This window comes from Plecotus auritus (genome assembly GCF_963455305.1).
Source record: "Plecotus auritus genome assembly, chromosome: 7".
Taxonomy (NCBI): domain Eukaryota; kingdom Metazoa; phylum Chordata; class Mammalia; order Chiroptera; family Vespertilionidae; genus Plecotus; species Plecotus auritus.
Genome location: NC_137774.1, coordinates 14,324,875 through 14,346,667, shown reverse-complemented (window position 1 = coordinate 14,346,667; position 21,793 = coordinate 14,324,875). Strand labels below are relative to the sequence as shown.

General features: G+C 47.8%; 2 protein-coding genes across 2 annotated transcripts; both read left to right on the top strand.

Annotated features, from left to right (window-relative positions):
- Positions 1-754: 754 nt before the first annotated feature.
- Positions 755-7,184, top strand: LOC308253684 (C-C motif chemokine 5). The gene is made up of 3 exons (XM_080679343.1): positions 755-1,120; positions 2,709-2,820; positions 6,647-7,184. Exons 1-3 carry the CDS (start codon positions 895-897, stop codon positions 6,732-6,734), a joined length of 426 nt encoding a protein of 141 aa, XP_080535469.1. The 5' UTR covers positions 755-894; the 3' UTR covers positions 6,735-7,184.
- A 2,834-nt stretch (positions 7,185-10,018) lies between these two features.
- On the top strand, positions 10,019-21,244 carry HEATR9 (HEAT repeat containing 9; the record flags this gene model as incomplete). The annotated part of the gene is given in 16 exon segments (XM_080681404.1): positions 10,019-10,106; positions 11,907-11,956; positions 13,412-13,593; positions 13,840-13,969; positions 14,218-14,274; positions 14,440-14,496; positions 15,127-15,184; positions 15,541-15,671; positions 17,003-17,185; positions 17,529-17,621; positions 17,728-17,847; positions 18,912-18,985; positions 19,448-19,499; positions 20,529-20,615; positions 20,861-21,217; positions 21,221-21,244. Coding segments are annotated over 16 exon segments (1,743 nt in total).
- Between the last annotated feature and the right edge of the window lie 549 nt (positions 21,245-21,793).

Here is a 21,793-nt window from a genome sequence, read left to right as displayed (position 1 = left end):
TCTCATCACTGATGTTTCTATCTCTCTGTCCCTCTCCCTTCCTCTCTGAAATCAATAAAAATATTTGTTTTTTAAAAAAATGAGATAGGATCCCAGCATTTACTGATCCTCATCTGAAAAATTGGAACATGGGGATAATAATAATAAATGAGTTGACACATGCAAAGCCCTTAGAATAGTGACTAGCAAAGAATAAGCCTTCAGTTAATGGCTAATAATCACAGCCTCTCTCTCTCTCTCTCTCTCTCCCTTAACAAGCTTGTAAGCAAATTTCCTAAGGATCACTCAACAAGTAAATGGGGGTGACCCTGCAGCCATTACCCACTCCAACTCATATCTGATGAAAAGGTCGCCAATGCCCAGTTCTGATCCACTGCCTCAATCACCATCCTTGGGGACTATATGTCAGAGGACCCCTCCCCTTCTCAATAAAACATCTCATATCATAAATAACATCCTTCCATGGATGAGAGAGAAGATACAGACCTTTGAAAGCAACCAAATAAACTCCCAGTTGTTTCGGACCCCTGTCCCACCCGCCCCTCCTCCTGCCCTTAGGGAAGCAGCCTCCTGAGTGACCTCTGTGGGGGAAGCCAGCCCTGGAAGGTGACTCTGAGGATGCCAGCAGAGGAAGAGGTTTTCTATCACCAGTGCTTGTGCTAGCCCTGCTTGAGGGCAAAGGGGAAACCGATGAGCTCACTTTGGATCTGAGGTTGGTGAGGAGAGGAAGACAGGGGGAAGGGTGAGGGGCGGGGAGAAGGGAAAGGACAGGGTAAGGGAGAAGGAGAGGAAGAGAGAAACGGGGAAGGAGAGGGAAAGCGACAGCCTCAAATTTCCGGAGGCTATTTCAGTTTTCTTTTCCGTTTAATGCAATTTCACTTATGATGTCAGCCAATGCCTGGCTACTATTTTGGAAACTCCCCTTGGGGGCGCCCCCTCTACTGGCCTGACTCTGTTATAAAGGGCCAGCCGGAGCTGCAGAGAATCCCTGCAAAGGATCCTAAGACAGCACAGGATCTCCCACAGCCTCTACCCACAGGTACCATGAAGGTCAACGCAGCTGCCTTCGCTGTCCTCCTCGCCGCAGCCGCCTTCTGCGCTCCTGCATCGGCCTCCCCATGTAAGTCTCAGTCCTGACCACCTGAGTCAGCCCTCAGGCTAGCCCAGACCTTGCATTTATACTGTCTGGACCCTATGATTTACATGCTTACTTATTGCTTTTCTCTGATGTCCAGGGGCCCCTGATGGATCTCTGAGCCACTTCATGGCAGGGACCCTCTGATTAACTTTTCTATGTTTTCAGGGTCTACACCCCAAGCTTGCAGGCACTCACTGCATGTGGACTGATGCTGGGGGTATTAGTAGGCAGGGGCAGCTCAAGCTGACCTAAAAACACAACTCATGCCTGCCTAACACCAGCAAGGTTTCTAAGAAACTTGTAAGCACGTAACTAAAACCCTCCTGAGACAGTCATATTTCCCCCCATTTCATAGATATGATAAAATGGGGCTTTAGAAAGAATAATGAAAGCTAATTAAATGCCTACTATGTGTCAAGTATTATGCTGATTGCTTTACATATATTATCTTATTTAATACAACTATTCTTTTTTTAAATATATTTTTATTGATTTCAGAGAGGAAGGGAGAGGGATATAGAAACATCATGATGAGAGAGAATAATTGATCAGCTGCCTCCTGTACACCCCACACTGGGAATTGAGCCCGCAACCCAGGCATGCGCCCTGACCGAGAATCAAGCCATGAACTCCTGGTTCACAGGTTGATGCTCAACCACTGAGCCACGCCGGCCAGGCTCACAACTATTCTTTCAGTAGCTGACTTACAGATGGGGAAACAGAGAAAGGCCCAGAGAGGTTAAGTAACTGGCCAGCTTCACACAGCTAGGAAGTGGGGAATCTGGAATTCAAACTCAGTTCTATTTGGCTCTTAAACACTCCTACTCTGCTGGGAAATGGCAACTGACATTTCCCAGGGTCGTTCTGAATTAACTGACCAACAAAAACTCCTCCTTCTCTGTTACGGCCCTTCTTACAATGCCTCAGCCACGGCTCCTACTGTCCACTATGCATCTCTAGTCTGAGTTTTGGAAGCCACTCCCAAGCCCACCCTAGGTCTCAAAGAAACCAGGTTCTGAATCCATTGAGGATCCTAGGAGGACAAGATAAGGGCAGAGGGCCCAACACAAGTCAGGAGGAGGCCCAGCATGTCCCGAGAGCCAAGCCATGAGGGTGATGGTGCAGAGAGAAGGATACAAGCTAGGCACAAGGATTAGGTGAGCGGTTGGGGAGATCCTCTCAGGCCTCTGTTGGAATACCACTCTGTCACTGTGTGTCCATGGCAAAGTGACTTTACCTCTCTGAGCCTCAGTTTCAGCCAAAGAAGGATAATAGTCTATTTAAGATAAATCATATAAAGTACCCAGTGTGTGCCGAAACCGGTTTGGCTCAGTGGATAGAGCGTCGGCCTGCGGACTGAAGGGTCCCGGGTTCGATTCCGGTCAAGGGCATGTACCTTGGTTGCGGGCACATCCTCAGTGGGAGGTGTGCAGGAGGCAGCTGATCGATGTTTCTAGCTCTCTATCCCTCTCCCTTCCTCTCTGTGAAATATCAATAAAATATATATTTTTTTAAAGTACCCAGTGTGCACTGGCAATGAATACAAGGGTCTCTTCCTTCCTTCTCCCAGATGCCTCGGACACCACACCCTGCTGCTTTGCCTATATCTCCCGCCCACTGCCCCGTGCCCACCTCCAGGAGTATTTCTACACCAGCAGCAAGTGCTCCATGCCAGCAGTCGTGTGAGTCTCAGTCCCAGGGAACCTACCAGGGGGGTGCAGAGTCTATCCCCCCAGGAGCTCTCTAGAGGGTGCCCCATCCACTGCAGCCCATCCTCTAGCTGCTCAAATAGCTATGCTCCTCCAACTCCATCTTCAGATTCCCCAGCTATCATGAAAAGGATCAGACAGGGTGCTCTTGGAGGATCTTCCCCACTCTGATGCACTAGGTTAGTCTCCAATCTTTACAGATGTAAACATCATCTGCAATGATCTTACATGGAGATCAATTTGGTCATCACCTTCCAGTTAAGAACTTCACAGTTGCCCATATCCCACAATCTATCAAATCCAGCTCAGAGGAACTAAGGAGAGGTCAGAAGTCAGGGTCCTAGTTGTAGTCACTTGTGTTAAAAAACACACACAACTTGATTGATTGGTGGAGAAATAATAAAATGAGATTCTCCTTTAAATCTGCAAGCTAATACATTTGAAAAAAATCTAATAATCCCTACTACCTAGGAAGTGCCTACTGTGTGTCAAATGTCTTACATGCATTATCTAGACCCAGGGCCAGAGACTTGGGAGAGCACACAGAAAAGAAAGGCAGCAACTTGGAGTAATTCTCAAGGGACAGGTGAGGGTGGAGGCTCCCATGAGACGGAGCAGGAAAAGAGGTAGGTGGGAAGTCAGGCAAGTGGAGGGTCCCCAATATGGGGGGAGGGAGAGAAGGCTTGGTGAGGAGGGGCTATTCTCCAGTGTCCCATTCTACAGGGAGGAGGAGGAAATGGGGGCCTGAGCAACCCTGACCCCAGATGTTGGTTTCCTGATATTTTGACTTCCTGGCCACAGGCCAAGGGGGCAGAGGAGAGCAGATGATGGTAAGCCAGCAGGATTTCCTGTATGACACCCGGCTTAACAAGAGCCGGGTCTGGGTCTGAAGCTCTCTTACCACCCCAAATAAGAAAATAAATATTAGGAGGTGCAAGAGCCCAGAATATGGCTTCTGCTCCCTTTCTCTTCTCTGTCCGCTAGGGTGGGAGAGAGATGGTCACGGGGCTCTGAGTGAGGCTCAGAACAGGAAAGCAGCTTCTCTGAGAGCAAAGACTACCCATGATAGAGCATGGAACAGGACCAAGGAACCCTCATTCTCACCAGACAACCTAAGCCTTCATTTTTATCTGAAAACATCCTGAAGGAGAAGCCAAAACAAGAAAGGTCCAAGTTGGCAGGGGCTAGCCCCAAAGTGGCCGATTAATTGGTAGAAGTGCTTTGACACTGCCAATATCTCAGGGCCCTCAACCTCTCTGAGCCACAGTGCCCTATACCAGGATCTTTGGTCTCATGTTGCTCTGATCCACCCTAAAGCAGAGGTCCCACAGCATTCCAATAACAACAACAGCACATGCATGCTATTTTTCAAAACCACTGCACACATACTATCTCATTTGACCTTCTCAATAACTGTGCAAAGTAGGAATTATTTCTATACACATTTTAGAGATTTGCAAATAGACTCAGAGGCCCTAAGTGATTTTCCAAAGGTAATCCAACTAGTAAGTGGTGAAATCAAGACTCCAGTTTATGTCCTTCCCTCATTCACCCACACATGCATAGATTTGTTGAATGTATACCCTGTGCCAGGCACTGTGTTATCTAAAGCCAAATTATATGGTGTGTTTTTGAATGCGGGGGGGGAGTGTTTTTTTAATTTTTCAATTAGAATTGACATTCAATATTATATTAGTTTCAGGTATACATCATAGTGGTTAGACATTTATATAACTTATGAAGTGACACCCCCCAACCCAGTAAGTCTAGTCCCTACCTGGTACTGTACATAATTATTACAATACTATAAGCCCGATGCACAAATATTTGTGCAAGAATGGGCCTTCCTTTCCCTGGCTGCCGGCACCGCCTTCGCTCTGGCCAGAGCCACCTTTCCGCTCCCTTTCTGCCTTCCTAGGCTGCCCAGAGGCCCGGAGGGGCTGGGGTGGTGTGGAACGCCTGTGTCGTTGCCATGGCAGCGCCCCACCCCGCCCCCAGCCACTCTGTGCCTGCATATGCAAATTAATCATCATTTTTGTTGGGTTAATTTGCATACTCACTCCTGATTGGCTGGTGGGCGTCATGAAGGTATGGTCAATTAGCATGTTACTCTTTTATTAGGTAGACTAGAGGCCCGTTGCACGATATTCGTGCAAGAATAGGCCTTCCTTCCCCTGGATTCACTCCCAGCCACCCAGGAGCTGGCAAGTCCCCGCTCCCGGGCCGCCCAGCAGCCGGCAAGTCCCCGCTCCCGGGCCACCCGGAGCCGGCAAGTCCTTGCTTCTGTCTGAAGCACCACTACAGTAGCTCCCTCTGCCGCCCCCCTTCCCCTCATAGCAGGCTTCACTCCGCTCCGGCCTGCATATGCAAATTAACCTCCATCTTTGTTGGGTTAATTTGCATACTCACTCAGATTGGCTGTGGGCGTAGCGGAGTGATGGTTAATTTGCATGTTCCTCATTTATTAGGTAAGATGATTGACTATATTCCCTATGCTGGACTTTATATCCCTGTGACTATTTTGTAACTGCCAATTAATACTGCTTTTATTTTTTATATATTTTTTTCTCTGGCTCTTTTTTTTTTTTTAATGTATTTTATTGATATTTTACAGAGGAAGGGAGAGGGATAGAGAGCTAGAAACATCAATGAGAGAGAAACATCGATCAGCTGCCTCCTGCACACCTCCCACTGGGGATGTGCCCACAACCAAGGTACATGCCCTTGACCGGAATCGAACCCGGGACCCTTCAGTCTGCAGGCTGACGCTCTATCCACTGAGCCAAACCGGTTTCGGCCATACTTTTTAAAAATATATTTTGTTTATTGATTTTAGAGAGGAAGGGAGAAGGAGAGATAGAAACATCAATGATGAGAGAGAATCATTGATCAGCTGCCTCCTACACTCACCACACTGGGGAACAAGCCTGCCACCAGGGCATATGGCCTGACCAGGAATCAGATTGTGTCCTGCTGGTCAATGCTCAACCACTGACCCACACTGGCCGGCCCCAATTCATACTTCTTAATCCCTTCACCTGTCCCCCAGCCCTCAACCGCTCTCTCAACTGGGACCATCAGTTTGTCTTCTGTACCTATGATAGTTCATTTACTTTGGGGGTTTTTTAGATTCCATGTATAAGTGAAATCATAAAGTATTTGTCCTTCTCTGTCTGACTTATTTCACTTAGCATATACCCTCTAGGTCCACTCATGTTGTTCAGGGCCCTTTCAAAGGACATAGTTAGGGAATGAGTAAGTGGATCTCGTATAATTAATCCAGTCCAACATTTATAGCTCCTTCCTCTACATCAGCGCTCATAACCTTAGGTAACATTCTAATCATCTGAGGAGCTTTGAAAAGATACTAATGCCCAGGCCCCTCACAGGTTTGTTTTACCACCTCCAGTCTCCCTCTTGCTCAGCCATGACCCAGTTCCCAGAGAACGCCTCTTTTTCTGTGCATCTGGAGCACCCAGCACAGGGTCCGAAACAGAGGAAGTGCTGAGGAAAGGCTAGTGGTTGACCAGCTCAACCCTGGGCTCCTCAGGCTTGTATCCCCTTTGCTCTCCAGGTGGCGTATGGGTGTGTGTGAGAATTACAATGCACACAACTCTGCTTCTGGCTTGGAGCCCTTTTGAATCAACAGGAAAGGAAAGCCACAGATAAAATCTTATGGAGCTCCAAAAATGACCCACCCAGTACCTTCATCATCTCCTCTTGTGCCTCAATCCGTGTCATTCCTAAAACTGGCTGTCCCAGTGCTGACCACGTCTCTCTCTCCTCTCCTCTCCCACAGCTTAATCACCCGAAAGAACCGTCAGGTGTGTGCCAATCCGGAGAAGAGATGGGTGAGGGAGATTATCAACGCTTTGGAGATGAGCTAGATGAAAGGCGCCTTGAACTCGGAACTTATGCAACTTTCTTATTGCTTCTCCCCAATTCCTGGCTCCCACCCACCTTGGAGGCCCTGATTCCACAACTTTCTTATTGCTTCTCCCCAATCCCTGGCTCCCACCCTCCTGGAAGGCCCTGATTCCACCACGCAGTGGCAGTTATAAAGACCTCCCCACAAAAGCCCATAGGAGCTCCTAGGGCTCTGCGTTGTGCACAGAAAATCTCTGGCCTTTGAGCTGCAGGCGCCTCAGCTCAGGATCTGCAATCAGGAAGGAAGTCGGCGTGCCTCTGGCCAGCATGCCTCTGGAGGTGAAGAAGGGGACAAACTGGGCTTCTATGGTAATGTCCCACGGCCAGAGCTCCAATCTCGGCCCCTCACTAGGATAGGCTCACTCAAAAGTAAGAAATCAGCTTGCTATTAAAATTCCCAAGACAATTACAAAGCTGGCTCCTGGCATGATTTCCTCCTCGGGGACCCTCTTTCTTCATGAGTATTAAGTACGCAGGGGCGCACACATTTGGTGTCCTCCCTAGATTTGGGGGTGATGGTCTTGCACAGTGAGCAGGGCTGGGGCATAAGCTCTCTGAGAAGGGGCCTGGGCAGGACTGTGCAGGTAAAGTAACTAGTGGCTTATCGACCCTAGGGGGAAACTAGAGTCACTACATCCCCACCCCCAAGTCCCCAAGAATTTATTTCACTCCCTGCCACAGCACTTCCATTTCCTCAGACCTTCCCCTTCTACCCTGGTCTACCCTATTCCTCATCCCCAGTGAGGAATCCTCTACACTCTTGCTCCTGGAATAGATTTTAATGACAATCCCAACACCTCAGTTCTTTCAAATAAAGGGAGTAGGTAAAGAGGTAGGAGTACTCCAACTTTCCCATCTAGGTGCCCCTTCATGTGAACATATATTGACAATATATATCTTTGTAATTATAGAAAGCATAGCTGAGCGCTCACTGTGTGCTGGGCGTTGCCAGCCCCTTACATTCATCATCCCTCATTCCCGCAACCCTATGGGGGTGGCAGTATTATTAACCATGTTTACAGTTGGGAAAATCCTTGGCAAGAGAAGGAAATAACTTGCCCAAAGCCCCAAAGTAAAAGAAATAAAATAAAAAAGGGGGGGAGGAACATTTAAACCCATGAGGTCTAATGTTAAAGCCCATGCTTTTTTTTTTTTTAATCCTTAATTTGTAAAACTTCAAGCCTACAAAAATGTGCAAGAATACACCCATTAACCTTCATCTAGATTTGAATGGTAACATTTTACCATATTTGCTTTATCTATATGCATGTGTGTGTGTATGTGTGTGTGTATAGTCGATATAATACATTTTTTCCAAATTTGAGAGTAAGGTGCAGATGTGATATCACTTCACCCCTAAAAGTTTCAGTACATATTTCACACTCAGGAAACCTAACATTGACACAATACTATTTTCTAAAACACAGGCCATGATCAAAGCCCCACAATTGTCCCAATGTCTTTTACAGCTATTTTTTAAAATCTAGGACACAGTTATTCCACATACTGAATTTAGCTGCCATGACTTTTCAGTGTCCTTTACCAGACTTTCTCTGTCTTTAAGAACATTGATATTTTGGGGAAGTTCAGATAAGATTTTTGTAGAATATTTCATTTGAATTTGCCTGATTGTTTCCCCCTAATTAAACTCAGGTTTAATTTTTGGCCAGATTATCAGAGTGATGCTGTCTTTCTCAGTGCAGCACATCAGGACACACGATGTCAGATACCTAGTGATGTCAAGTCTGATGGCTTGGTGGCCCATGTTCTCTTGCTACAGTGAGCTGCCTGCTGTGTGCCAAGCACTGAGCTAGGCATTGGGGGTGGGGGTCAGGAGCGGAATAGAGGGGTGAAAGAGCTACCAAAAAGGTTGTGGTCATATCGTGGAGTAGGAGGGTTACACCTAAACGGGGTGAGGCAGAGTGCCTCAGGGAGAAAAGAGACTTTAAGAGATAACATTTAAGCCCTAGCTGGTTTGGCTCAGTGGATAGAGTGTCGGCCTGTGGATTGAAGGATCCCAGGTTCGATTCCAGTTGGGGGCACGTGCCTGGGTTGTGGGCTCAGTCCCCAGTGTGGGGCATGCGGGAGGCAGCCCATCAATGGTTCTCTCAGAATTGATGTTTCTATCTCTCTCTTCCTCTCTGAAATTAATATATATGTATTAAAAAAAGATAACATTTAAGTAGAGTTTAAAGGATTTTTTTAAAATATATTTTATTGATTTTTAACAGAGAGGAAGGGAGAAGGATAGAGTTAGAAACATCGATCAGCTGCCTCCTGCACACTCCCTACTGGGTATGTGCCTGCAAGCAAGGTACCTACCCTTGGCCGGAATCGAACCTGGGACCCTTCAGTCCGCAGGCCGATGCTCTATCCACTGAGCCAAACCAGTTAGGGCAAGTTTAAAGGATTTGAAAAACTGTTTAACAGGTGGAAAAGAAAATGAAAGGCCTGACAGGTAGAGGAAACAGCATATGCAAAAGTAGGGGTATGAATGGTCTTAGCCTAGAGTTAGTTCAGTCTCTTGCTACCAAGGAGGGAGGTGTGTGTTTAAGAGGGGCTTTCCCATCCCTGCCATTTTCCTGACAACTAATCCTAAGAAGAACCCCTGCTCCTAACACCGGTTTATGTGAGCCTGACACTTCACCAAACCCTTTGACTATCTGTTTGAATTTATGCCTCACCATAGCCCCTCTAGTTAGCTGGTCAGACATGACTTCCCCACTTTTTAGATGAGGACACTGAAGTTCCCAGAGGTAAAATGACTACCTCAATCCATAAGCCAGTAGATGCCAGGGCTGGGGCTAAAGAAGGGAACTAGAGCCCAGGCTGGGTAGCTCACTTGGTTGGAGCATTGTCCCGATGTGCAAGGGTTGAAGGTTCAATCTCCAGTCAGGGCACATACCAAAGTCAACCAATGAATGCATAAATACTAGTAAGTGGAACAACAAATCGATGTTTCTCTTTCTCCCTTTCTCTCTCGCTCTCTCTCTCTCTCTCTCTTTTTCTCTCTCAAAATCAATCAATAATTTTTTTTAAAAGAATGGAACTGGAGCATTCTAGTTACCTAGGAGACCTGGTTGCTCAGCACTTGGAAACTTCCATTTCCAGAAGCCCAGACATCTCACTAGTTCCTCTTGTGCAGAAGACAGGTCTCCCTGAGCTGTGTCTCCACATCCCCAAAGGCCCTGTATTCTTCTACTACCACCACCCTGCCCTCTGGCCCCACCAGGAGAATAAAAAGATGGCCTACGAAAAATCAGTCGATTTCTTTGAAATCACCAGGTCAATGTTCGAGTACCCATGGCTGGAATATCCAAACAGGACCAAAGGTGAGGCTGGAATGGAGAGGAACAGAATCAGGGGCAAGGGCCTGAAAAGGAAAGCCACTGGCTCCCCTCCCAGGCAGGGGTCTGGGTGAGTTCAGCAAATCCATGGGATGGGTCAGGGAAAGCCCATGGACACTTGGATGGCTCCCCACAGCTGACAAGGTAAGTCTCCAGGGTCTTCTAAAGTGGAACATCTTGTGTTTCCCAGGGTCTGCTCCCATACCTCCACCCTGGCTCGCTACCTAACACTCACACCTGCAAGTCTTTGCATAAGTTGTTCCCCGTGCCTAATGCTCCTCCCCTTATCTGTCTGGCTAACTCCTACTTGGACTGAAGACTCAGCTTGTGCAGAGTCTCTGGGTAAATAAGTACTGAGCCAGGTTAAGGGTCCCTCATCTGTACCACCTGTGCTTTCATCTGTCTTCACATTTGTTTCCCTTTGTTAATCACTAATAACAGTCTGTCTCACCAGCTGGTCCAGTGGCTCTCAAAGTGTGGTCCCAGAACCAGCAGTATCAGCATCTCATTAGAAATGCAAATTCTCAGGCTGAATCAATCCTCTAGGGCAGTGGTCAGCAAACTCATTAGTCAACAGAGCCAAATATCAACAGTACAACGATTGAAATTTCTTTTGAGAGCCAAATTTTTTAAACTTAAACTTCTCTAATGCCACTTCTTCAAAATAGACTCACCCAGGCCATGGTATTTTGTGGAAGAGCCACACTCAAGGAGCCAAAGAGCCACGTGTGGCTTGCGAGCCGCAGTTTGCTGACCACGGCTCTAGGGCAGTGGTCGGCAAACTCATTAGTCAACAGAGCCAAATATCAACAGTACAACGATTGAAATTTCTTTTGAGAGCCAAATTTTTTAAAACTTAAACTATATAGGTAGGTACATTGTTTTAACTTAATTAGGGTACTCGTAATTTTGTGGAAGAGCCACACTCAAGGGGTCAAAGAGCCACATGTGGCTCGCGAGCTGCAGTTTGCTGACCATGGCCCTAGAGCAGTGGTCAGCAAACTCATTAGTCAACAGAGCAGCAAACCACGGCTCACGAGCCACACGTGGCTCTTTGGCCCCTTGAGTGTGGCTCTTCCACAAAATACCATGGCCTGGGTGAGTCTATTTTGAAGAAGTGGCATTAGAAGTTTAAGTTTAAAAACTTTGGCTCTCAAAAGAAATTTCAATCGTTGTATTGTTGATATTTGGCTCTGTTGACTAATGAATTTGCCTACCGCTGCTCTAGGGAATTGCTCTAACAAACTCTCTAGGTGATTCTAATGCACACTCAAGTTTGAAAAACACTGGCCAGGACCAATGGTTTTCACCATTAGCTGCACATTAGAATCCTCCGGGGAGTTTTCTCTAATACCTAGGCCCCTTCCTCAGAGAATCTGTTCTGATTCTATTAGTCCTATGTAGGGCCAAGGCATGCTAAAAGTCCCCTCAAATAATTCCAATATGCAGCCAGGTTGAGAACCACTCTGCTAGACCAGAGTTTCTCAAATTTCAAAGTATATATAAATCTTGTTAAAATGAAGATCGGGATTTGTGAGGCCTGGAGTGGAGCCTGAGAGTCTGCATTTCTGAGAAACTCGCAGGCTATGGCAATCCTGCTGTTCCACAGACCACATTTTGAGCAGCAAGGTATCAGGAAACCATGAGCCTCTTGAGGACAGGAATAACACCTTATTTACCTACCAGGTGCCTAGTACTCCTGCTCACTAAATGCTGAATAAATGAATGCCTGAATGGATGATTCCTTAGCCCACCTTTGTGACTGCTGTCTCATTTGTACCACAGAACTCAAAAAGGCCTCAGTACCTGTTTGCCTCCCTTTGTCCTGCCACCAGGTAAGACCCCTAACTTTCGCCACCCTGGGAACTTTGTTGAATAGGAGGGGCAGCAGACTGTCCCTTCCCATTAAAGTTGGTTCACAGAACCCCAACACTCACCCTTGGGCATGTTAAAAGTTCCCTTGAATAATTCCAATACGCAGCCAAGGTTGAGAACTTCCTCTGGTCCCATCTCTGAGCTGGGCTGAGTAACTGAGGGCAGAGAAGAATTTGTCAATAATTCTTGGATACATCACTTTCCTTCTATAAGCCTCAGAAGCCTTCTCTGTCACAGGCCAACCCTTGCACAGCACCCTTCGTGGAACTGTTGTGAGGTACCATCTGCAAGGCCTGGGCTATGCAATCAGTGCTGAATGATGAGTCATTTTTATTAATTAATACAGAGATCCTCATAAAACATAGAGCACCCAATTAAATTTGAATTTCACATAAACAATGAAATATATATATGTATATAAGTGTGTATGTGTGTGTGTATATCTATATATATAAAAAGCCAGTGGTCCTAACACCGTAATGACCAAATGAGCAGTGGCTCTCACGGTGGGCCGGGCGGGGCACAAGCTACTAGTGGCAGAGAGTTATGAGCAGTGGAGGGCAGGGCGCAAGCTATAAGCGGCAATGGTGGGGAGGCCAGCTGAGGCAAGCGGAAGCGAGCTACTTGCACTGGGCCTCTAGTGTATGTATATATATACACACACAGTATATATCCTATATAATAAAAGCCTAATATGCTAAGTGCCCGGTCAACCAGTCAGCCATTCAACCAATCAAAGTGTAATATGCTAATGATATGCTAAGGCCACTCAACCACTTGCTATGACGTGCACTGACCACCAGGGGGCAGGCAGTCAACTGGTTGCTATGACATGCACTGACCACCCAGGGTGGGGGGACACTATGACAGATAGGTTAGCTTGCTGCTGGGGTCCGGCTGACTGGGACTGAGCAAGATGGGCCGCAGTCCCTCCCAGGCTGGCCAACCTCCCGCATCCCTCCCCGGCCCCGATGGTGCACCATTGGGGTTCCTTGGCCTGGCCTGCGCCCTCTCGCAGTCCAGGCTGAGGGACACCCCCCCCGAGTGCACAAATTTCACACACCGAGCCTCTTGTGTGTGTGTGTATATATATATATATTAGTACACACACACAAGAGGCTCGGTGTGTGAAATTTGTGCACTCGGGGGGGGGGGGGGGTCCCTCAGCCTGGACTGCGAGAGGGCGCAGGCCAGGCCAAGGAACCCCAATGTGTGTGTGTATATATATATATATATATATATATATATATATATATATATTAGTACACACACACACATACACACACACTCATATATATACATATATACAGTATATAGCATTCATTACCTGAAATCCAAGTTTAATTGAATATCCTATTATTTGATTGCTGTTTACTAAATCTGCAACTGCTCTGCCATCCACCCTGTTTTCCCAGACACCAAAGGAAGAATTCCCCCCAAGTCCAGAGTGCTGGAGGCAGCACCCAGCCAAGCCAAACTCGGCACCATATTGTTACTTCGAGAAGCCCGAGCTGTACACACACTGGCACACCCTGTATGATCATCAACAGGAACGGGAGGCCCAAAAGATGTTGCAGAAAATGAGAGATCAATCTAGGTGTGATTTACTGCTATTCTCCACACCATGTGCACCTTCTAGGAAAGAGAATGAAAGGGTGTGGTGGGGCAGGGAGTGGAGCAAGTCAGTCTATAGATCCCAGAGAAGACCTCAGGGTAGAAGGAGGCTCACCTGTCTTCCTCTGGTCCCATCTCTAAGCTGGGCTGAGAACCGGGGGCAGAGAAAAATTTGTGAAGTGGGGAGGGAACAAGGGGACCAAGGCTGCCTGTGCAATCTCTCACACAGATACCACTTCAAAGAGGGTACTCCCATCCAAAAAGTCCATCTCCCCATGATCAAGTTGACTACAAAATATCAGAAGAAACCCAAGACTTTACACCCTCTGGAGGACTCCTTAAAGTGGCAAAGATTAAAGGTCAGGGACCAAAAATAAAAATAAAAATAATAATAAATAAAGGTCAGGGACCATGGTGGGAGGTAGGATAGAGAGACTCCCTTCCTGTGGATGCCCTTACCTTGGGCTCACACCATCCTTCAGCCCTCAATCCCATAATGGAGGACAAGGAGAAAAAGGGATTGGATTGGATGAGCTTCTTTCAGTTTGAAGTTTTACAATTATATTTATTCCTTTCCTCCTTGCCACTGGCTCCTTTGGAAGGGCAGGAACTCACAAAAAGCCTGAAATCTCCCAGAGAGGATGAGCAATTCTATGCAGCACAGGTGAGAAGTTGCAAGGGTGGAGGTAGGAGTTGGCTGAGTTGAAGAGGAGAAAGAGGTAGGGGTTGGGTGCTGTTCCAATAACCAAATCCAGCTGTGTACAGAGAATGGTAACTCCTGGGGTGGTATCAAAGGTCTCTTCCCTGTCCTCTATTCCTCTTCCTGCAGGCTCTGGGGTGCCTGGGCATCAGTGACGAGTCTATCATAGAGGCACTACTGCAGGTGGTAAGTCTGGGGCTGCACCAAGTTCAGGAGAGGAGGGAGCAGGGCATGAGGTGTGTAGAACATGGGCACAGACAAGGCTCACAAGGATGGTGGGTCAGATCTAGCAAAGAGAGCCGCTAGGGTGCAGCATATGCCAGCTCATGCCCTTTAAAGGGCAGCTTGATCTAAAAGGATGGGGGAGGTGGGATCTGAAGAACCCTTTTGACTAAGAAGACACTCAACTGAAAAACTAGGAGAGAACTGAGACTGAGTTTATTCTCTCCCTTAACTGAATCAATGCCTCATATTTATATGTCCATTTATTATGGAGAGCGTGCATCCTTCTATATAATCTCATTTAAATCTTACAATACTAGGAATAGGTGGTAGCATCTGCATTTTCCTAATGAGAAAATGGAAACTCTGAGCGACTTGCCCAAGGCCACATGGGGACTAGATCCCAGATAGGTATTTGAACAAGTCTTACTCCAAGTTGCGTTCCTTCCATTGCACCTTCCTGGCTGTACTCTGTGTTTGAGTACAGACAGGTCACTCTCTAGGCCTGTTTCCTCATTAGATTAAGCTGAGATTCTTAAAGCTCTGACATCCCATCACCTTATAGCATGTTTCCACCACCTGCCTCTTAATCAGGTCGAAACTGGTCCAGAGAGAGTGAAGTATGAGGCCTATAGAACCCTGGCCATGCTGGGTAAGTATATCCTCTCCCTGGCTGGGGAGTTGAGAGAGGTGAGACAGGAGGCAGCGCAGCCACTCTCCCATCTGGGTGAGGACAGAAGGGTAGTGCAGTATATGCCTGTACTAACCTAGCCCTGGGCAGTGTCTGGGAACTCTCCTAGGTACTGTTGAGCAGAGAGGTGAAGTGAAAAGAGAGATTGGAATTGCGGTTGCACTCAGCCGGCTGCTCTGGTGTCCTGGGAAGACGGGCAACATCTCGGGACCTAGTACTTGGAATTTATGTCTTGAGGGCACAGTGGAGTCCAATGGGTCCTGGCAGAGAGGAGCAGCCCGAGGCTCTGCCCTGACCTCAGCACCCTCCCTGTCTAGGTTGCCTGAATAAGGATGTGATCCAGGCTCTCATCAAGCAGTTGAAGGAGCCAAATGAGGAGCAAAGGATGGATACTCTGAGGGGACTACGAGTAGCTCTGAACTTCTGGGCTGCTATCCCCAAAGACAAGGTGATTGGGAGGAGATCAGTAATTGAGGCAAGCTAGGGCAAGGTAATTGATGGTGTTGGCTGGGGGTTAGGTCAGGGAGAAGGTAACCTAGCTCCTGATTTTGATGGGAAGGCATTGTCCTGTGGAGTTTCCTGAATAGAATCACTAGCGTAGCCACTTAGCAGTTACAACCTACTATTGCCCCCCTGTGTACAGCAAGAACAGACCACTTTCCAAGTTTTGCTGGAAAGGGTTGTAGTTGGCACCAGGGGTGGATTCTAGAAAAAGAAAAATAACATGTTTCTAGTCTGAGGGATAATAATTCAGTAGTTAGAAAACTGGTCATTTTGAAGAGAGTGGGAAGAGTTGTGCGGCAATGTTCTCGAGTAGGCGAGAAGAAATGAGCTCTAACACACAGGTGGACAGACTGACTTGAGATAAGATGGTTTGGTCTACAGTACAAGTGGAAAGGAAGAACATATGGGTGCAGGTTGAAAATTGGATAAAAGTGGTGGTATCTCTGGAACTTGTACTTGCTTAGTAAAGTAGGAAGCAAGGTCATTAGCTGAGTGGAACTGGAGGAAGAAAACGTTAGAGGTACCAGAGCAAAGGGTGTGACGTAGAGGGTGGGAAAGAGAATTGCCTAGAGAAAAGCAGTATGGTCAGTAGGCAGCATTAGGGATCTACATGAGGTCTGTGTTCATACCTCTAAAGCAAGATCATTGTGACTGTTTTTCTCCAGGAAGAACAGGTACAGAGCAAGTAGAGAGTTGAATACAATGAACCAAGATAAGGTAAAGGAGTTGAGGCAGGAAGTAATTATAGCAGGACCATGGAATTTAAGCTGGGTAAAGAGGGATGAAGGTGAGGAGCAGTGAAATGGTGCTTAATGATGATTAGTCCTTGTGGAGTCCAACTGTTAACATCAAGAGGTGAGCTGGAAAGATAGGAGGTGATGGTCAGAATGGGATCCGTGAAATATAGAAATTGTAGTAATAAGTAATGATAAAGTCTTTGTGGGAATTAGTAGCTGACATAGAGTGGAGTACAAGGTTATTGGAGGGGAGGAGCTGGATCAATGACATGTATATATTTTTAAATGCTGGGAATTAGACAGCAGAAGTGTTAAGAGAGTAACATTGATCCATTCAGAAGATAAAGTCATAGAGAAATGATAGGATGTGACCTAGGAGCAAGTAGATGACAGCAAAAACAAGAAGTGGATAAAATATTCTGATAACATGAGATTCATTTTAGGGAGAATGGTCTGGAAGCAGCAAAGAATTGCCCTCTTAACAAAGCCTGGCTGAGAACATAGTCCCGGTCCATTTCACCTCCTGTCTTCCTCTCAGAGGGCTCAAATCGGGGACGAAGGGATGCTGGCCTCTGTGCTGCAGATGCTGATGCAGAAGTCACCAAATGAAGCAGCCGTGGAGGCAGCCCTGTGTTTGGGTTTCCTGAGACCCTGCAGCAACACAGCCCGAGACTTCTTGCTGCAGTGCCTATGCCACGGGTCCATGTCCCAGAAGATGAAGGTGTGTGGGGCAGGAGGCTGGATCCCTGGGAAGGATGGGGGAAACAGAAGCTAGTGCTGACTTCCATGGGGATCTGTACCCTGTCATCCTCATCCCAGGGCAAAGTAGCTTCAGCAGGGAGTACTGCAGGTCCTCTGTGTGTGAATGTGTATGCTTGGGTATGGGGTCATGTGGACCGACATATACATGTGTCTGTGCACATCTGATTTGTATTCATTTATGTATGTGCACACTCAAGAGACAGGACCCCACCTATTCCCCACAAGTTCTAGACTCAGCCCTCAAGTTGGCCTGGACATCCAGATGCTTCTTAGACCCCACCCACCCTGCCTGCCCCCCATAGTCACTTAGGATGCTGGTCAAGATGATGCGTGTACACTCAGCAGAGGTCATCAGGGCCGTCCTAGACCAGCTGTGCTATTCTTGTGTCCTTGAGGTGAGTCTAGGGCTGCCTCGTACCCTTCCTTCTCCAGTACTAGGACAGGGTTGGGGGATGGATGAGAGGGAGTCTATCCTTCATGGCTCCCCACCCCTGCCCTCAGCACCGCTTTGAGGCCACCCAGATGCTCAAGACCATTGGGCTGGAACAGATCCAGGCACAGGAACTGGAGGGACTCACATTTGAGCTACTCAGGAGGAAGATATTTAATGAACCCTTCCTCGTAAGTGAGACCAAAGCTCCAAAGCCCAGGCAGCCCAAAGCTGTCTCTCTCCCTTCTCAAACCTCCCGTCTTGGTTCCCACCACACTGGCCCCCGAAGAATCACATTCACTCTAACTCACTCCATTTCCCTAATGCAGCCGTTTTCAAGCCACCTTGCCTTTGCTCAGACAAAATGCCCCAGGCATCCCTCTCCCCTCTGCAAGGTCACACTGGTAAGTAACTCCTGTCTCCTTCTGCCTACTCAAATATGACAGCTCCTTCAAGACCAGGCTAAGCACCACCTTCTATGGGAAGCTTTCCCAAATCACCACAAAGAGCATCAGCTCTGCCCTCCAATGTCCCATTGCTTTTACCTTTACAACAGCTTATACAAAACTAGTCACACAACTTTTATCTAAAGACATTTTCCTAAAATGTAAATCAGGTTGTGCCTTATCTGTGCATAAAACTTTTAAATAACCCCACTGTCCTCAGAATGGTTTACCGTCCTCCACTGCCCAGCCTGCTTATGCCTCCAGCTTCACCTCAATCACTCAACTCCTCAAAACCACACACCAGCTATGCTTAAGATGACTCTATCCTGATTTATACCTGTGATCCCAGTGTAACTACTCAGCGTCCCATGTTGAAGAGTCACAGTGTGGTCACCTTGGTTAACTGAACTATTTTCTGTTCTCTAAACACTCTGTGCTCTCTCTCTTGCCTCCAGACTTTTATACATGTCCTCCCCCGCTCACCCACACCTAGAAAATCACCCCAACCCTCTGCCTGGTTAACTCCCACTCACCCTTCAGGTTTCAGTTAAGGCATCTCCTCCTCCAGGAAATCTTCCTGGTGCCCAGACTAAGTTAGGAGACCTTCCTATGTGCACCCTACCCTTAGTTCAGTTGTAACACTTATCACAGTAATGTAACTGCTTCCTCACCTGTCTGCTTCCCCCACCAGACCTTCCCTCAGGGAAGGTATATACAACAAACTAAGTATTCAACAAAGGTTTGTGAAGCACTTAAGGGCACACCCCAGCATTCCTTCTCTCTCTTGTCCCATCTTAATACCTCTTCAGGCTATGAGGCAGGCTGTGGCACAAACCGTGGAAGAGCTCAAGATGAAGCCCATGATGCTGAACTTGGTGGAGGAGTGAGTAGCTTAGACTGGGAGCTTCCAGGGCCAAATCCTAGGAGGTGGGAATGGGGCAGAGGAGCAGAGAGAGCTAAGAACTTGCTGCCAGTTCTCAGCTCTCACTTGCCTTTGCCCCTGGCCAAGTCACTTTTTGACCCCTGGACTTTCCTTCTACTGTAAAAAGAGACTGATTATACCTACCACTCAGGCTTACTATAAAGCTCAAATTAAGATGAGGACATGAATGGGACTTGAAAAGGTAAAGTTCTGAACAGATATATTTGTCATTCAGCACCTCCTCAGTATCTCCTTTTCCGCTCCCAGCCTCTTCTGACCCAAGAAACAAGAGGGAAAAATTAATGAAATTAACATCACTCATCAGCCTTAAGCCCAACTCACTCTGGGCTATAACAAGAAACAATCAGCCTTCTTCCCTTCCTGCTTAACTGAACCACAACACACTTACTCCCTTCTACACAGGCAACTAATGAACCCACAAGCTGCTTCACGCCAGGAAGCAGTCATCTCTTTGGTAAGGCCAGTTTTACTTCTTTGATCAGATGTGTTGATGGCAAGGGCAATAGGCAACTGAGCAGTTACTGAAAGGGAAAAAAGGCTGTAAAGTTCAGGGTTGTTCACTTGTTTATTTTACAACTAGGGGCCCAGTGCACGAATTCGTGCACCTCGAAAGGAACTGTGGGCCGTGAGGCTGCAGTGTGAACAAGGGCGGGTCTTGGCCCATCCTTCGCGCCCCTGCCGGGCCCCTCCTGCCGCAGCCCCACTCCCGCCGCCGCCACTCCCATGCACTGACAGCGCTGGCCCTGAGCAGTGGCTGCTGCCCCAATCGCCCTTCAGTAGCAGGGAGAGGTGGAGAAGCCCTCAGGGGCGACCGGGGCCAGCAGCCGCCACTCACACCTGCTGACGGCCCTGAGACATCAGCACTGGTGCTGGCAGAGGTGTGAGCAGCGGCTCTGGCACTGGGTGTGAGCGGGCCGGCGCCTGCAGCAGGTGTGAGCGCCAGGTGGGACCACAGTGCGTGGGAGCAAAGAATTTTCAGTAACCACCAGAGGCTCACCCCGATGATAGCGACCAGCACCCTGCCTAGGTCTGGTGCCCCCACTCACCTGCTCCACCATCCTGCCACACTCTGCCGCCTGCTGCCCCTGGTGGTCAGCACACGTCATAGTGACTGGTTGTTAGTTGTTCCGCCGTTTGGTCTATTTGCATATTAGGATTTTACGTATATAGATTCTAGCCCTACCAGGAGTTCAGAGTAACCTTTTCTTCAGGATTAGAGGACAGTGGGTTAAGGGATAAGGGACAGGAGATGGATGTAAGAGGCCTTGCTTAGATATTAGAGAAACTGTCTGAACTCTTCCTGGTGAATATTGTGCAATGGAACCTAATACAATGGCCCCAAAAGGCAAGGAAAGGGATACCTCAGGTGGAAAGCCATTATCTCCCACTCTCCAGGCCACAGGGCCATCACAAGGGGACTAGAATTGACAAGGGCATCTTCCTGGGGCTGAATGCTTAGGCACTCTTCTTCTGCCTCTACCAGGGCGCCCTGGGGATCCGCAGCCCACAAGTGTTCCACTTGCTCCTGGACATGCTAGACACAGAAAACAGCCAGTCTGTAAAGAAGAGTGTAAGGCATTCCTACCCTCCTCTTCCTCTTCTAACCCTCCTCCAAGCCCTTCCCATCTATCTTCACTACTTGCTTTGTCACGAGGGAGGAGAGGGGAATAAGCCCTCACACACTGTCCCTTGACCTCATTCCTTGGAGCCATAGTGCCCTGTGGCTAGAGCTCCCCCTCCCATGGGTAACCCCCTCCACTCCCACCCAGCCTTAGCCTGAAGTGAGTCAGCCACAGAGCCTTTATTTCAATGCAGCTACAAGAAACATTCACTATTTTGGCCTCAATTGATCCCTGGATCGAAAACAAGCTGAAAAACAAGGTTCTCTTTGTATCTGAGTCACCTCTGACCAAGGAGAAGGAAGAGCCTACAAGGTTCAGAAAAGAGAATGAGAACCTAGAAGCGTTAAATATCCGAGACTTTCGACTTGCACGGCTGAGCCCCTTGTTTGTTGCAAAGGCCAGTGCCTCATCAGACCAACAGGAAAAATTGAGGGCCCAGAAAAGGTCTGCCTGTTACCTCACCTCTGCCTTCCCTCCCTGTCCCCCTAAACCACTAAAACCAAAGTCACAGGCCACAGGGCCTGGGACACCAGAAAGCAAAAAACAGCTTTAGATCCTTGCCAAAACCTCCCAATAGGTCAGTTCTTTGGGCCTAGCCCTCACTTCCTGAGGATGCTTCTCAGGCTCCCCGGAGAAAATGTCTATACTTACCCTCGATGAATAAATGAATGTCACTCTACCTATGCTGTTCCCTTCATCAGAGGCTTCACTGATACACAGGTCTCCTCACGCTGGGTTGAAGGGACACAGAGGACAGAACCAAAGCTATTCTGGATGACCAGCCTGCCTCCCTAAACCAAGCCCTTGTCTATAACCAGAACTTAATAACAAAGCTAGAGAGTAGAGCTTCTGCCCCCAGAGGGGGGCGGGGGAAGGACTGCTGAAGGGAAAATAGAAAATCCTATAAGCATGGCTCTTGGACTATTTCCTCTTACTAACTTGCTCAACCCCCCACCACTCTCAGTGGAGATAATTAGGCTGTAGGCAAGACCAACCACACTCTCTGCTCTCTCTTCTCCTATGCCTACTTTCTACCCACCTCAGGGCCATTTCTTTGACAGGCCCTATTTATCCTTCCAAACTGCTTTAGTTCCCCCTTGTTTACTGGAGGCTTCAGTTTCCCTTT

Bases quoted from the DNA above. Each gene is read 5' to 3' on its own strand.
- LOC308253684 (XM_080679343.1), top strand. From the start codon at position 895: ATGCCTGGCTACTATTTTGGAAACTCCCCTTGGGGGCGCCCCCTCTAC. The intron at 1,121-2,708 runs GTAAGTCTCAGT...TCCTTCTCCCAG, and splicing joins TCCTGCATCGGCCTCCCCAT to ATGCCTCGGACACCACACCC. The intron at 2,821-6,646 runs GTGAGTCTCAGT...CCTCTCCCACAG, and splicing joins TGCTCCATGCCAGCAGTCGT to CTTAATCACCCGAAAGAACC.